At 54.8% G+C, this 15,472-nt stretch overlaps 2 protein-coding genes across 2 annotated transcripts in view; one reads left to right on the top strand and one right to left on the bottom strand.

Annotated features, from left to right (window-relative positions):
• The window catches only part of LOC115391639 (kinesin-like protein KIF13B), a 49,226-nt gene extending 40,421 nt beyond the window's left edge, over positions 1–8,805 (top strand). The window contains 5 exon segments of the mRNA XM_030095928.1: positions 885–982; positions 1,108–1,167; positions 1,712–2,103; positions 2,105–2,244; positions 3,188–8,805. Coding sequence (XP_029951788.1) covers positions 885–982; positions 1,108–1,167; positions 1,712–2,103; positions 2,105–2,244; positions 3,188–3,378 — 881 coding nt within the window. The 3' untranslated portion in view covers positions 3,379–8,805.
• LOC115389797 (low choriolytic enzyme-like) lies at positions 8,091–14,013 on the bottom strand. The gene is made up of 11 exons (XM_030093373.1): positions 13,936–14,013; positions 13,748–13,757; positions 13,602–13,661; positions 13,360–13,515; positions 13,144–13,264; positions 12,874–13,052; positions 12,399–12,480; positions 12,199–12,323; positions 9,893–10,125; positions 9,660–9,803; positions 8,091–8,138 (listed from the first exon to the last, which is right to left on the bottom strand). Exons 1-11 carry the CDS (start codon positions 14,011–14,013, stop codon positions 8,091–8,093), a joined length of 1,236 nt encoding a protein of 411 aa, XP_029949233.1.
• Positions 14,014–15,472: the final 1,459 nt, after the last annotated feature.

Below are 15,472 nucleotides of genomic sequence, written 5' to 3'. Positions count from 1 at the left end.
TGTGGTGTGGTGTGTGTGGGTGTGGTGTGTGTGTGGTGTGTGTGGGTGTGTGGTGTGGTGTGTGTGGGTGTGGTGTGTGTGTGGTGTGTGTGGTGTGGTGGGTGTGTGTGTGGGTGTGTGTGGTGGTGTGTGTGGTGTGTGTGGGTGTGTGGGTGTGTGTGGTGTGTGTGGTGGTGTGTGTGGTGTGTGACTGTGTGTGATGTGTGATGTGTGTGGTGTGTGGTGTGTGTGGTGTGTGGGTGTGTGGTGTGTGTGGTGTGTGGTGTGTGTGGGTGTGTGGTGTGTGTGGTGTGTGTGGTGTGTGGTGGTGTGTGGTGTGTGTGGTGTGTGTGGTGTGTGTGGTGGTGTGTGGTGGTGTGTGGTGGTGTGTGGTGGTGTGTGTGGTGTGTGTGGTGTGTGGTGGTGTGTGTGGTGTGTGTGTGGTGTGTGTGGTGTGTGTGGAGTGTGTGTGGCGCTGAGCGCTGCTCGACCTGGACGTCTGTTTGGAGCGTGAGTTCCCAGCAGGGGGCCACGGTGTCGGCTCGCTGAGCTCCGGGCAGATCCAGAGGACCTCAGGGGGCGTGGCTTCCTGCACCGTCCCCTGAAGTCCTCCGGCGGCCCCGGCAGAGGCCCCGCACCACACTTTGACCCTCACGAGCCGCTGTGTGTTTCTGCTGTCCGTCTGGTCCTCGTGACCGGACTGGAATGTGAGTGTGTTCAAGCTGCGGCCCAGTGTCCAGCTCGTCTTCTCACTGTGGTGCCTGTAGTTTTTTTTTTTTTTTACAAGTCTGGACTTTCAACTTCCTGTCTTCATCTCCACCTGTCCTCCACCTCCTCCTCCCGGACCTCTGGCTTCCTGCCCCCCCCTCCAGGGCGTTCAGGACTTGCTGCCTCTTATCTTTCAGTGAAGGCGCTGGTTCCTCAGATGCCCAAACTACTCAAGTCCCTGTTCCCGGCGCGAGACGAGAAGAAGGAGCTGCGTCCGTCTCCCCAGAGCCAGCAGGTCCGCCGTCCCTCCCCCGTCCCCCGTCCCCCCTCCCCTGTGCCCCGTCCCCCAGCTCTCATGGATCAAATGCTGATGCGGGAATGACTGATTGATTGACTGATTGATTGGTGGTCGCTCCGCAGCATGTGCCTCGCATCGTGACTTCGTCGGGAGGCAACGACGGCCGAGTCCGGAGCGACGGGGTGAGGCTGTGTCTGTTACTGCTGGCTCACCTGGCTTCTCTCCCCTGACCCCTGACCCCTGACCCCGTGCTTTCACATGGTTTACTGACCAGCCACGATCAGACTGCACACAGCAGCCAGTCTGAGGGTCAGGAGGTCAGGAAGCCTGTCCACGCTCCAAACACCCAGAGAGGTGTGTGTGTGTGTGTGTGTGTGTGTGTGTGTGTGTGTGTGTGTGTGTGTGTGTGTGTGTGTGTGTGTGTGTGTGTGTGTGTGTGTGTGTGTGTGTGTGTGTGTGTGGAGGACTGCAGTTGTTGCATTGATCTGGTGGTTCAAAGGTCAGAGGTGATTTTTGTTGCATTCTAGTGGTTCTAAGGTCAAAGGTCAGATGATTTTTGTTGTGTGGCCATGGTGGTTCTGTGGTCAGAGGTCAGGGGTCAGAGGTGAAGTTGCACAGGTTCCAGCTGGTGTCTCAGAATGTGGGACAGGGTGACGGTGGACGGCTGCTGATGACTCTTCTTCTTCTGTCCTGTCTGCATGCCGTCTCCTGTCCTGTGCCGGACAGACTCCTGCTCTCCGGCCTCCAGCCAAAGACAGAAGGGCGGAGTTCCCAGAAGCCCCTCCTCTTCCTGTGCATGACCCGCATGACTCCGCCCCCCTCAGCCCCCTCAGCCAGTCGTCCAGCGGATACTTCTCCACCAGTGTTTCTACGGTCACTCTGTCTGACGTCCTCCAGCCCTCCCCGTCGTCCTCGTCCCTCCTGGCCGCTGACTCCGGCTGCCCCTCGGACCCGCCGCCGCCGCCGCCGGCTGACGGGAACCGTGTTGTGACCTCTCCTTCTCAGTGCGGCACCGAGACGCCGACCTCCCGCTCCTCCCTCCCGGCGGATGACCCCCGGCTGCCGACGCCGGGCGGAGGAGGACAGCCGGAGACGGGTTTGGACAGTGAGGAGGGGAACGGCCCCCCCCCTGCCGGAGTGGCTGACGGAGGGGGCGTGCGTGGCGCTGGGCAGCAGCAAGGCGGGGACCGTGCGCTACGTGGGGACCACGCGCTTCGCTGACGGAGTGTGGGTGGGCGTGGAGCTGGACGCTCCGGTGGGTAGGTACCGCTCCTCCACCTTCGTCCCTCACTGACCTGACGGCGACTGTCAAGGTGAACAAGATATGAAAATAAAAGCGGCTGTTCACGGCGAGCAGCTCCGGGCGATCTGCTGAGACGCCGCTGCTCTCCGGCGCTCTGACTCTGACACCCAACAGGCGGTCCAGGTTCCTCTGGACACCTGTGGACGGCGAACACAGTGTCGTCTGGTCGTCTGGTCAAAGGTGTTTTCCCTCCGGATGCTCCCCAGCCGTATTGATCAGGTGCAGCAGTGAAGTGATCCAGATGTTTCCGCTGTCACTGACTGCTCTGTGTGAAACCTCTGAACCAGGGGGGCCGCAGTCGGTCCTGGAGGGCCACGGCGCTGCACGTTCTCCGTGTTCTCCCTGCTTCAACACAGCTGATGGCATTGAGGGTCGTTATCTGGCCTTCTGCTGGACTTGGCCATGAATCTTCATGAGATTCAGGTATGTTGAAGCGGGTAGACATGGAGAACGGCCCACCAGGACCCACCAGGACCCACTCTGGACAACCCTGCTCTAAACGTTACCGCCAACAGATACATCTACATCAACTCGTAACAAACTGGGGACGAGTAGACAGCTGTCGTACTGACGCCTGCAGCGGCTACACGTGGTCCGAGGACCAAGTATCCATCATCTGTCTTCTTCTTTTGCGGTTTGGACAAACATAAAGGACCGATTCTCCTTTGGTTCACTCGTCCCTCGGCTCAGTCTCAGGTCCTCATGTCTTCCAGTCTCAGGAGAGGAAATATTTGACCCGACCTCTGATGGTCTAACGGTGTATTCCGTCATGCAGTCAGGTTTTGTGTCTGTCTTCTGTGCAGTCGGTCCGGTGGTTTTAAAGCAGCTCCAGCTGTTGAACAGCCGTTGGTTCGTGTCCTTCATTGTACTGATGCGTCTTCTGGACTTGTCCCCTCCAGGAAAGAACGACGGCTCCGTGGGAGGTCAGCGGTATTTCCAGTGTAAGCCGGCTCACGGGGTGCTGGTCCGGCCGGACCGGCTGTCTCTGCAGAGCTCAGACCTCAGCGCTCCTGCCCCGCACCTCCCCGTCCTGCGAGGACACGCCTCCGCTGCACGGCGGGCGGAGCACCGCAAGTCATGGAGCAGCTAAAAGAGGGGCGCCGGGAGCTGGGGGGCGGGGGGTGACCTCCCCGAAGTCCTCCTGCTCCTCCTCCAGCTCAGCTATGCAACAGGCCCACAGCAGAAGGACACACTGCCTAACTCCCGTAGTTAAACTACACTCACTGCGTCCTACAGAACATGGACAGAACTCAAATGAAGACATGAAGAAACCTTCAGGAGTTCAGGAAGGACTGCAGAGTGTCCTGAAGTCCACAGAGGACTGACACTTGATGAACGGGAGCCGGACGAGGAGGCCGAGGAGACGTTCAGGGATGCAAACGGCTCTCTTCACTTTATCTGGTTGGACAGAATGGAGAGCTGCTCTCCGGCTCCATGCTGGTGATTCACCACCGATGGTGTTTCACAGCTTCTGCACCACATCAGCAGGTGCTGCCAAACCCAACGCCACATGTTTAATTGTTTTAAAAGGTCATTTTAGTTGAAAACTTTCCCCCAAAAAAATCACAGAATAACAGAATGTGAAGGATGAAGTGTGTTGATGTCCTCTGGGAGATGTTTGTGTCTTCAGGTCAGACGTCTGCAGCCTGCAGTTTTTACCTGCTTTTCCTCTGGGTGAGGTGAGACGAGATGACACGAGACGAGACAAGCCGCAAGACGAGACGACACAAGCCACGAGACGAGACAAGCCGCAAGACGAGACGACACAAGCCACGAGACAAGACAAGCCAGGAGACGAGACGACACAAGCCACGAGACAAGACAAGCCAGGAGACGAGACGACACAAGCCACGAGACGAGACAAGCCAGGAGACGAGACGACACAAGCCACGAGACAAGACAAGCCACGAGACAAGACCACACAAGCGATGAGATGACAGAAACCATGAGACGAGACAAGTCCCAAGACGAGAAAATCCACGAGACGAGACAAAACAAGCCGCTGACGACACAAACCACCTGACGAGACGACACAAGCCACGAGACGAGACAAGCCGCAAGACGAGACGACACAAGCCACGAGACAAGACAAGCCAGGAGACGAGACGACACAAGCCACGAGACAAGACAAGCCAGGAGACGAGACGACACAAGCCACGAGACAAGACAAGCCAGGAGACAAGACCACACAAGCGATGAGATGACAGAAACCATGAGACGAGACAAGTCCCAAGACGAGAAAATCCACGAGACGAGACAAAACAAGCCGCTGACGACACAAACCACCTGACGAGACGACACAAGCCACGAGACGAGACAAGCCGCAAGACGACACGAGACAAGCCGCAAGACGAGACGACACAAGCCACGAGACAAGACAAGCCAGGAGACGAGATGACACAAGCCACGAGACAAGACAAGCCAGGAGACGAGACGACACAAGCCACGAGACGAGACAAGCCAGGAGACGAGACGACACAAGCCACGAGACAAGACCACACAAGCGATGAGATGACAGAAACCATGAGACGAGACAAGTCCCAAGACGAGAAAATCCACGAGACGAGACAAAACAAGCCGCTGACGACACAAACCACCTGACGAGACGACACAAGCCACGAGACGAGACAAGCCGCAAGACGAGACGAGACAAGCCGCAAGACGAGACGACACAAGCCACGAGACGAGACAAGCCAGGAGACGAGACGACACAAGCCACGAGACAAGACAAGCCAGGAGACGAGACGACACAAGCCACGAGACAAGACAAGCCAGGAGACGAGACCACACAAGCCACGAGACATCACAAGTGACGAGACAAGCCACGAGACGACACAAGCCACGAGACGAGACAAAACAAGCCGCTGACGACACAAACCACCTGACGAGACGACACAAGCCACGAGACGAGACAAGCCGCAAGACGAGACGAGACAAGCCGCAAGACGAGACGACACAAGCCACGAGACGAGACAAGCCAGGAGACGAGACGACACAAGCCACGAGACAAGACAAGCCAGGAGACGAGACCACACAAGCCACGAGACATCACAAGTGACGAGACAAGCCACGAGACGAGACAAAACAAGCCGCCGACGACACAAACCACCTGACGAGACGACACAAACCATGAGACGAGACAAGCAGCGAGGCGAGCCGCGAGACAAGCGGTCTTCAGGCTGCAGACGTCTGGCTTGTGTTCTGCCTGTCAGTTCCACTCTGTGCCACATGATGGCGTCCTGAGTGCCTCTGCTCTGTCCATACTGGGACGAACAGTGAAGTCCCAGACCAGAGCCGGGACAGGCTGGACTGTGGAGGGACTCACTGCCGCCCCCCGCTGTGCCAAAGAGGAGCTGCAGCTGCTGTCAGAGCGGCAGGAACCTCCCGGCGCTCGAACGCAGGTGTGTTTGCATCCCTGGCGGTCTCGGCCCGCCCCGCCGTTCATGTCCCAGCAGCCTCCTCTGCCGCGCCCACTGAAGACGGATCGTCCCAGAAAGTGCCTTTGCCGTGTCTCTGATTTTCTCTCAGCTGTGTCTGTGTTGTGGAGAAAGCCCTGTGCTCAGTGCGAGGTGATCTCAGACTGCAGAGGGGAAGGACATCCGTGTGTGTGTGTGTGTGTGTGTGTGTGTGTGTGTGTGCGTGCGTGCGTGCGTGCGTGCGTGCGTGCGTGCGTGCGTGCGTGCGTGCGTGCGGTGCTGTGCAGTGGCTCGGTGTGTCTGGACAGACGGACGGACGGCGGCCATGCTGATTTTGCACTGGAGACGTTGGACCAGGAGCTTTTGAATGAGAGACCGTGTCGGGTGGTGTGTGTATCTCTGTGTGTGTTGTTACAGTAGCATGAAGGTGTGTGTACGTGAAGAGAGAAGCTTCAGGGGTGCGGGGAGGAAATGGTGACGGTTGTGTAGTTTGTGTGCAGCGGCGCTGTGCGTCCTCAGTGAGACGCCCTGCTGCTAACCCGGTGGACGTTAGGACGTTAGCCACGTGTTGGACGAGCGTCCCTCCCTGGGGGACGAGTCCAGGCTGTCCTGGGGTTGGGAGAGGTTCCTTCACGTCTGGTCTGGAGGACAGATCCGGGACACGGAGGGCTCAGCTGTTAGCCATGTGTTCACAGTCCTTGTGAATACTTGATCTGTAATACGGTGGAAGTATATCCAAGCTTTCTGTTGGTTCATGCTGTCACGAGTCCTCTGGACTCAGCGGGGAGTCGGTTTGTGTTTAAATGCCTTTATCACATGAACCTTTATAAAGCCTTTTTATTTGAAGTATTATTGCACAAGTGATTTTGTGGAAATTGCTGCTATTGGCATATAAATCTGTAAATGGATTGGTCCATTGTATTTCCATGTTATGTTTTTAAATCCTAAAATGATTTAAATCAGCGCTTTTGATTCAAATGGCACATATATTTTAACATACAGTTAATCTCCAGCAGGTGGGGACAGGGTTCTCGCAGATCAGACGGTTGGGATGTTTTTTTGTGGGAGAAAATATCTTTTAATAGGAAAATAGGTCACTGTAGTGTTAGATGAATCTCAGAGTGTGTCAGCGCCGTCGCCATCCTGTAGTTTCATCATGTGTGTATTTATTAAAGCCAAGAGCAGCCCTGTGATTGGCTGGTTTGTCTGTTGGTTGGTCGGTTGTTGAGTCAGTCGGTTGGTTGGTAGATGATTGGTTGCTTGGTCAGTTGGGTGGTTGGTTAACCTGTCGGGTTGGTCAGTTCTTGTTTTTTTGTTTTTTTTTGGTGGCCATATAGTTGACTTTCAGGATGTGGACTTTGTGGTTTGTAGTAGTTGGATGGTAATGAACGGTGTGTGTGTGTGTGTGTGTGTGTGTGTGTGTGTGTGTGTGTGCGCGTCTCTCTCAATGGGAAACATCCACCAGCAGGCCCTGGGCCCGTTGCGTCAGGCGGTCCCGAGCGGTCTCCCCGGCTCCGGTTCCGCCCTGGTCTGTTGGGTCTGGGATCACTTCAGGATGTTGTTTTCTGTTCTTGTGCCTCAGAAACCATGTGACCATGTATCTTCCACACTGTTCTCATATCAGTGCTTCGACTCCTTTTGCACAAAAGGGGAACTGAGAGGTTTCTCTCCGGGACTCTTGTATATGTAAAAATACAAACTTTTCTATGATTCAGTGTTGTCAAGTTACCTGTTCTTTCTCTTTATGAGTTTGGAAGTTGTTTTTTTTCCACTGACGAGAGCAGCAGGTTTTTGAAGGTTAACTGAACGTCGGCTCAGTCCCGGTTTCTCTGACTAAGCTGTCGGAAGCATTGGGGCTGTGCCGACCTCTTGGCTGCGTCCTCTTCCTCGGAGGGACAGTACGGTTGTGAGTCAGCCAGCGTGGGAACGTGGTCTTCTCTCTCCTGCTGTAGCTTCTTCTGTTCTTCAGCTCCTGCTCTGCGGTCCAACGCTTCAGCCTGTCGGCTCGTTGCCTCTGACTGAGAGCAGCTCAGGGTTCCCGTCTTTATTTTCCCAGGTAGAAGTTTTCACCTCTCCTTTTGGCTGCGATGGCACAAGCAGGAGTCCTCATGTAGTAGGGAACTGAAACATTTCTCACATCAAGTAGAAGAGGAGGATTAGTTATAATGAAGGCCAGCAAGTCTTAAAAGTCAGTTGTGGCCCCGGAGGATTCCGTTTGATGGTCCACACAGCTCCAGTAACGTGGCTTTTCTCTGGACGGCCACGCTTCAGAATGCAGCGGCGGCCTGTTTTCACTCCAGCCATCAGCTCCTGTGTGGAGACTCTTTCCTGCTGCACATCTCATCCTCCACGTCCTCGTGGGACGAAGAACCATGTTTCCTCCTCATCAGATGGGCTGGTGTCGGAGCTGGACCGACTTCCCTCTGCTGAAGCTCTGTTTTCAACACAGTCGGAACCACATTCACATTATGGGAGCGTGTTTCGATCAGCCCCGGTCTGGAGCGTCCCCTGTCCTAATGTGGCCTTCGACCTGGACCCAGAGCAGGTTTCCCCCGGACCGGACTGAGTGGCGCTCTGGAGGAACCCCCCCTCCGGCTGCTGTGTGGCTCCTCAGCAGGAAGTCAGGGGTTGTTGTCTTGGCTCAAGTCGGGGGAGAGGCAGGTGAACCAGACCCGGAGCCGTGTGGGTCTACACCGGAGGGTTTGGGAAACCAGCATGGATGGGTCCTCATCAGGGTGGGTTTCAGTTCTGTGGGGTCCCCCATCCCCCCATCAGCTCCATATCCCTCCTCAGTCCCTCATCCCCCATCCTTCCTTCAGCCCCCCCATCCCTCCATCAGTCCCCCGGTACCCCATTCCAGCGAAGGAGACCGAGCCTTCAGATTCACCATTTTGTGTGTGTGTGTGTGTGTGTGTGTGTGTGTGTGTTTGAAAGAGATCTGAGCACAAGTTTGTTTTGATTAATTTATTTGTCTGTCCTGTAATTCTATGCTGCAATCCAAAGAATAATGTGTGTTGCCGTGCGTTTATCATTTCCATTGTTTGATCGTCTCTGCAGCTCTGTGGAAAGGAAAATAAAAGGAGGAAAATTCTGTTTCATAATTGATTTGCGTTGTGTCGTCGATGTCCTTAATGTCCTGAACGAAGCAGGTTGTTTTGGAGAAGTTTAGTCAAATGACATTTCTGGGACAACGGTTTATTTACAGCAACACATTTGAAGTTATTCAAAATGAATTCATGATCGTACATTACTGAGCAATAAATGAAGAAATCTAACAACGTGATTTCTTAGTCTTCAAATACTGAGTGAGTACTGTCCCTCCAGCGTTGTCCTGATGTGTCCAGTATCAGTTACAGGTCAAGAATCTAAAGACAAGAGAAGTGATAGCACATCTTGGTCTATTTCCCTCTGTCCCTCTGTCCCTCTGTCTCTCTGTCCCTCTGTCCCTCTGTCCCTCTGTCTCTCTGTCTCTCTGTCCCTCTGTCTCTCTGTCTCTCTGTCTCTCTGTCCCTCTGTCTCTCTGTCTCTCTGTCCCTCTGTCTCTCTGTCCCTCTGTCTCTCTGTCCCTCTGTCTCTCTGTCTCTCTGTCCCTCTGTCTCTCTGTCTCTCTGTCTCTCTGTCCCTCTGTCTCTCTGTCTCTCTGTCCCTCTGTCTCTCTGTCCCTCTGTCTCTCTGTCCCTCTGTCCCTCTGTCTCTCTGTCCCTCTGTCTCTCTGTCTCTCTGTCCCTCTGTCCCTCTGTCCCTCTGTCTCTCTGTCCCTCTGTCTCTCTGTCCCTCTGTCCCTCTGTCTCTCTGTCCCTCTGTCTCTCTGTCCCTCTGTCTCTCTGTCTCTCTGTCCCTCTGTCTCTCTGTCTCTCTGTCCCTCTGTCCCTCTGTCCCTCTGTCCCTCTGTCTCTCTGTCCCTCTGTCCCAGACAGCGGCTTGTCTCCGATGCCTCCTTTCACGCGCAAGGTACCAGATAAACCCTGAAGTGCTGGATCACGTTGAAAACTGCACCATTCTCAGCGACACCAGGACGGAGACGGCGGGGCCGCTCGGCGCCGGACCGAAACCCGGCTTCAGCCTTCATGCTCTTGTGCTGCAGCAGATCCCGGCGACCCTTGAGCCACAAACGGAAAGCTGCAATTCAGAAGAGATGAAGTCTCGCTGGAGTTGTGCAGTGAGCGCCGCGGAGCACAGGCTCCTGACCGCGACAGCCACCAGAGCCGGGGAGCGTGCACGCCGGCAGGACCCCGGAGGACCCGGAGGACCCGGAGGACCCGGAGGACCCGGAGGACCCCGGAGGACCCGGAGGACCCCGGAGGACCCGGAGGACCCCGGAGGACCCGGAGGACCCGGAGGACCCGGAGGACCCTGGAGGACGCTGGAGGACTCCAGAGGACCCCGGAGGACCCTGGAGGACCCGGAGGACCCGGAGGACCCTGGAGGACCCCGGAGGACCCGGAGGACCCCGGAGAACTCTGGAGGACTCCGGCACTCTGGAGAGCGAAGCAGCAGGGCCGTTTCAAGGAATTTGGGGGCTAGATGGACTTTGACGACCCCCCCCCCCCCCCCCCCCCCCCAAAAAAAAAAAAAAAGAGGGGTTATGGTTTCAGTTCACTCACACTTTATAACAAAAACAACTTCAACAGCCGAACATTTGCACCCCCATCATAACAACAACTAGAATGTGGCCCTCAGAGAGGCAGACCTCTGCCACAGCTCAGATCAGTCACCAGCAACCAGAAGAACACCAGATATAATGAAACAACATTGTGATGGGGGGGGGCTGTCCACCTATGTGAAAGCCTGCCCTATTTCTCAATGATAATCCTTTAAAAAGCTCCTGGGTCCAGACAGTGATCCGGATCATCACCAAAATGTAATGGATTCTAAGTTAGCCCAAGACCCTCCTTTCCACTAAGTTTCATTGCAATCCGTCCAGAACTTTTTCCGCAGTGTTGCTAACAGACCAACCAACGTGATTCCATAACCTCCTTGGCGGAGGTAATAACAACAATCAGCAGTACCCAGTTCCGTCACACAGGTAGCGAACATAAACACTGGACAAAGTTACCTGCAGCAACTTATTACACCAAGCCCCCCACTAACGTGATTTATCACTTACCGCTATCTTGTTTTTTTTATCTTCCTGATCTTTTCTCTTCTATCTTTTCTGGCTGCCAGATGGATAAATTCGCTTCATCCTGGGATTTGTTTTTTATTTTGCCGGCTGCAGGGCTCATGAAACCGGCTGGCTGCTGCTGCTGTCAGCTGAGAGGGGCCCCCTTGAGGGGGATCCCGACTTCCGATAACAGTGTCATTGCACCTTGGCTGCCAAGGGGCGCTCACACAGTTTGTCGTTGCATTTTATTCATAACAGTCGTTGTCTTGGGGCCCCAGGCCAGCAGGGGGCCCCAGGCCTGGTTCGCCTGCCTTATCGCGGCGGCTCTGAGCACATTGATGGAAACTTCTGCTTTGGCTGGTTTGGTTCAACTTGCTTCTGAGAGGATCTGAGCAGGAAATGCAGGGCCGAGGACAGCTCGCTGAGGACATTTCACTCATGTGGGAGACTCAGACTGCAGCTGCATTCGGCCTGGACCGGCCGGCAAGATGTATCTTCTCACCATGATCCTGAAAACATGCTGCTAAATTGCAGATGCATGTGTTTGATGCACTTTCAGCACAAGGAGGCACAAAAACACACTTTTAATTTCAGAGGTTTTTTTTTTGTTGTTTTTTTGTGAATTTTCCATGTTTCTGTTTTTCTTTGCTTTTCTTTGTGCAGAAAAGAGTAGAAATGTTGTAATATCAAACATATTTCAAGAAACATTCTTCAGAAGTTCATGGACTGTCAGCTTCAAGTTTCTGCACTGAAGATTTTTTTTTTTTTTTTTTTAGGGAAGTCCCATTGATTAGAATCCAATGCTGGAGATTTATTGTTCCTAAAACTTCTACAATGTTTGATCTACAGCACAAGTTAAGCTGAGTACGTTTACAAGTCACTGAGTAACTCATTATTTTATTTTGCATTAAAAAGACTAAATTAATGTGTTTTGAAAGATTAAATAAATGCATTTCAAAATAAAAGAAAATGAATGTTACTGGCCCCCAAAACAAGCCCCGACCCGCCAGCCAGTTTCCTCTGGAGCAGCGGGACTCAAACCTGTGAGTTCTGCTGGTCTTACCACTGCACCACCACGCCCACCCCAGTGGGAATCACAACAAGTGAGGCAGTGCCAGAAAAACACACAGTTTGAGTTGGTTTCTATTTATTTGTCTTTCAAGAAGAAAAAGGAAAAGTTTCTTTTCAGCGGTCGCTGAAGGTCGAACGTCCAGCAGTTCAGTGTGTTGCTTCCTCCGCTCATCCAGACACACTCTGTGAAGAACACACACATTCAGGCCATGGCTGACACACTGTGTGTGTGTGTGTGTGTGTGTGTGTGTGTGTGTGTGTGTGTGTGTGTGTGTGTGTGTGTGTGTGTGTGTGTGTGTGTGTGTGTGTGTGTGCTCACAGCACTTGTAGAGTGTGTTTAGTCTGGCGATGTCGGCGCGGCTCATTTCCTTGGCGTTGCCAAAAGAGACGTTGGAGTTGGGGATAGGAAGCATGGTGGGCTGGTTGTTCTTGGAGAAGGCGTACCTACCGAGGAGAGGGGGAGGTTAGACTGAACACACACACACACACACACACACACAGAGCGAAACACACACTCACTTGTGGTACTGCATGACGGAGTTGTAGTCGTAGGAAGTGCCCTGGTTGAGGGTGGCGATCTTCCTGAAGTTGTGCTCCATTCCTGTCAACGAGGAGAAAAGATGAAGGCCGGCGGACTGCCGCTCTGCTCGGCTGCTCTGCTCTGAGCTGCTCACACCGGATCACCGCCGCCGCTCAGACGCCTCCAGCTGGAGGGACGTTCAGGACCATGCGGTGGTCTGAAGGACCCTCCTCCTCCTCCTGGCAGAGCTCCAGACCGGCTTTGGGCTCAGGAGGATTCCAGCTCTTCCTCTCACTCACTGTTCAGTCTGATGCTGAGACCAGAGGGAAGCTTCCTGCTCCTCCTGGCCCTGGCCTCTCCCTGTCTCTGTCTCTCTTTAACGGCCCCTGGGGGTCTGAGGAGGAGACCCTGTGCTCTGAACGGGACCGCGGTCCCTGTGTGGCGGCGCGCCAGGTGTGTGTGCGCTCCATTTACCGGACTGGACGTTCTGCAGCAGGACTTTGATGTGGCGGTCCCTGTCGTTGCGGGTCTGCTCGTGGTTGAATCCCAGAGCGTGCAGCAGCTCGTGCTGCACGGTGCCGTGGTAAAGACATCCACGGCGAGCCAGAGACACCACCTGCTTCCCGCCGCGGCGACCCACGTAGGAGTAGCAGCTGCAGAAGAGCACAGACCGGAGGAGACGCTGAAGCCCGGGGCTCCGACCGCCGTCCGAAGCCCCGCCCCTCCGCCGGCTCGGCTCCTCACCCGTTCTGGGACTCGATGCTCAGCCAGTCGCGGTCGCTGCTTTTGGTCGGCCTGAAGCGAATGCAGGAGAAGGAGGAGAAGGACTCCAGCCCACGAGTGATGATGGCCTTCTCCCGAGAGGCTTGAAGAGAGACACCAGGAGACATTCAGCGTCCTCCGTCCTCAGACCGTCCGTCCCGCTCACGGTCAGAGCCTTTCAGTCCGGCCGGCACTCACAGAAGTGGTTGGTGATGTAGTACGGGACGTAGACCTTCCCGTCGCTCCACTTGCCCCACATGCAGCCTCTGGCGGTGCAGGGGTCGGCGTTCCTCCCGGCCTCGCCGTCCACGGCCACGTCTCCCTCCACCAGGGCGGGCTCGTCCACGGAGCGGACTGAAAGGCATCAGACGGCGGCGCCGGGACTGAAGCGCCGCTCAGAGGAAGCCGGCGGCTCGGCTCCGAGGACGGCTCCCACTCACCCAGGTTCCTGTTGGCTCTCTCCAGAAGCTCGGAGACGGACAGCTCCTCGGCGGCGCCGTCTGCTCAGTCACAAGCACAACGGGACAGTTTCAGCTCGACGGCCGCACGGCGGTCACGGCTGCCGTCGGCTCAACGCTCTACATACCTGGCTGCGCCTTCAGCGGGACGCCGGGGGACAGAAAGACACGTTAGGACGGCTCAGGACATCACACACACACTGACAAGCTGCGAAGAGCTGAGGACACACTGAAGACACCAAAACCTGGCAGGACCGACTCAAGTCTGAAGCCTGAGAAGACGTGTTGACAGAGCAGCCGTCCCTCTGGGACCCACCTCACTGTCGGCCCGGCAGCCGACACACAGCAGCAGCAGCAGCAGGGAAGCAGCGCAGAACCTCAACACAGCAGCCATGGCAGCAGACCTGCAGAGCCACACAGCCACAGCTCAGACACACACACACACACACACACACACACACACACAGCCAGGGAGGCTGCTCCACACCGGCCGCCGTGCTCACCTGGGACTCCTTGAGCACCTGTGCAGCAGCAGGCTGGACTGCAGCGTTTATATATGTTCCCCTGGATCCGACGGCCCAAATATGGATTATCTGAGCCTGAAGGAAAAGCTGAGTCCACTGCTTTATCACCATGTGCTTCAGGGACAGGACGTATGGAGACCCTCCTCCATCGCTGCCTGTGGGAAAAAGGCCATTTGTCATATTTACAGTCCAGACCCCCCCTGCAGTCTGCTGTCTTCAGGCAGATCTCAGTAGTGGTTGGGAGGACGTGTGTGTTCATGTGTTCATCCCTCTATCAACCTTGATACAATATTTCACAACACAAAGCCTCTTTTTTCTTCTTCAGCACTGAGGCTTGGAAGAAGCCTCGTGCCACACAGTCCGTGACATGACCTCCAAAAGGTCACTAAACCCTTTGAGGCCTTGCTGAGACAAGAACACTTCTGTGACCTTTGACCTCTGTAGCTCTCATTTGACCTCTACTGTCGATACAGACCTGAAACTTGAACTGCGAGGCCTCTGGAAACTATGAAATCAGAATCTGGTGGAATTATTCCATGAGCTCCTCCCAAACAGGAAGTAGCTTCAGGAAGGAGGCAGGGCCTCCAAAGTCTATGTATTTCTGGCAGAGGTGTGAACACATCCCAGTAGTCTCATCTCATTTGGAGAAAATTTGACCAAATAATGATGCTTAATTGAGCTTAACTAGACATTGCTGCTCCCTGAATGGGCAGCAGAAAGGACTAAAGCCCCGGTCACACCGCCCGGACTTTGCTGGAGCGTTCCTGGAGCGGTGAAAAAAATCCATCACCGCTCGTAACCGTTCACCACCGTTTAACAGAAGTTGGCCTCCGTTAAAGCAACGCCGTGTACGCTCGGCCACCGCTGGTGTTACCGGAGGGGCCCTCCTACCGCTCCGAAAGTTTTGAGCTGCACAAAATATTCCGAGCGGTGAGGAGCGGGGAATTTTCCGCCCCGGCAACGTTCACCCCCGCTCCACCAACGCCCAGTCCAAGTTTGGCACTGCTAGACGCAAGTTCGTGGACGCTCGGGTCCGCCAGGCCAACGCAGTCTAGGACGCTGGACCACCGCTGCTTCGCTGCGCTGCCCGGGCGGCCATTAAACGTTGCAGAAACGTCGGTGGAGCGGTGGGAAGCGTTCTGCGAGCGGACACTGTGTTGCTGGAACGGTGGAATGGAATAATAAATGAAAAAGGTTGAAGTAATATATACTGTATAAAACAGTATTTTTTCACAGTTGTTAACACCAGAACAGCCAAGACGGTCTGACAGACCGTTTGGGTTTTTATAATTCAAATAAATCTGTTAAAATAATTCCCCTGTCCTCTAA

Source organism: Salarias fasciatus, chromosome 1 (assembly GCF_902148845.1).
Source record: "Salarias fasciatus chromosome 1, fSalaFa1.1, whole genome shotgun sequence".
NCBI classification, from domain to species: Eukaryota; Metazoa; Chordata; class Actinopteri; order Blenniiformes; family Blenniidae; genus Salarias; species Salarias fasciatus.
Note: the sequence above shows the minus strand (reverse complement) of the source record. Positions and strands in the feature narration are given on the sequence as shown.

Excerpts from the sequence above, each read along its gene's own strand:
- LOC115389797 (XM_030093373.1), bottom strand. The coding sequence starts at position 14,013 with ATGGCTGCTGTGTTGAGGTTCTGCGCTGCTTCCCTGCTGCTGCTGCTG. Across the intron at positions 12,324-12,398 it reads TCCGTCATGCAGTACCACAA|GTACGCCTTCTCCAAGAACA; the intron begins GTGAGTGTGTGT and ends TCTCCTCGGTAG. Across the intron at positions 10,126-12,198 it reads AAACACACTCTACAAGTGCT|GGTCCTCCGGGTCCTCCGGG; the intron begins GTGAGCACACAC and ends GGGGTCCTCCAG.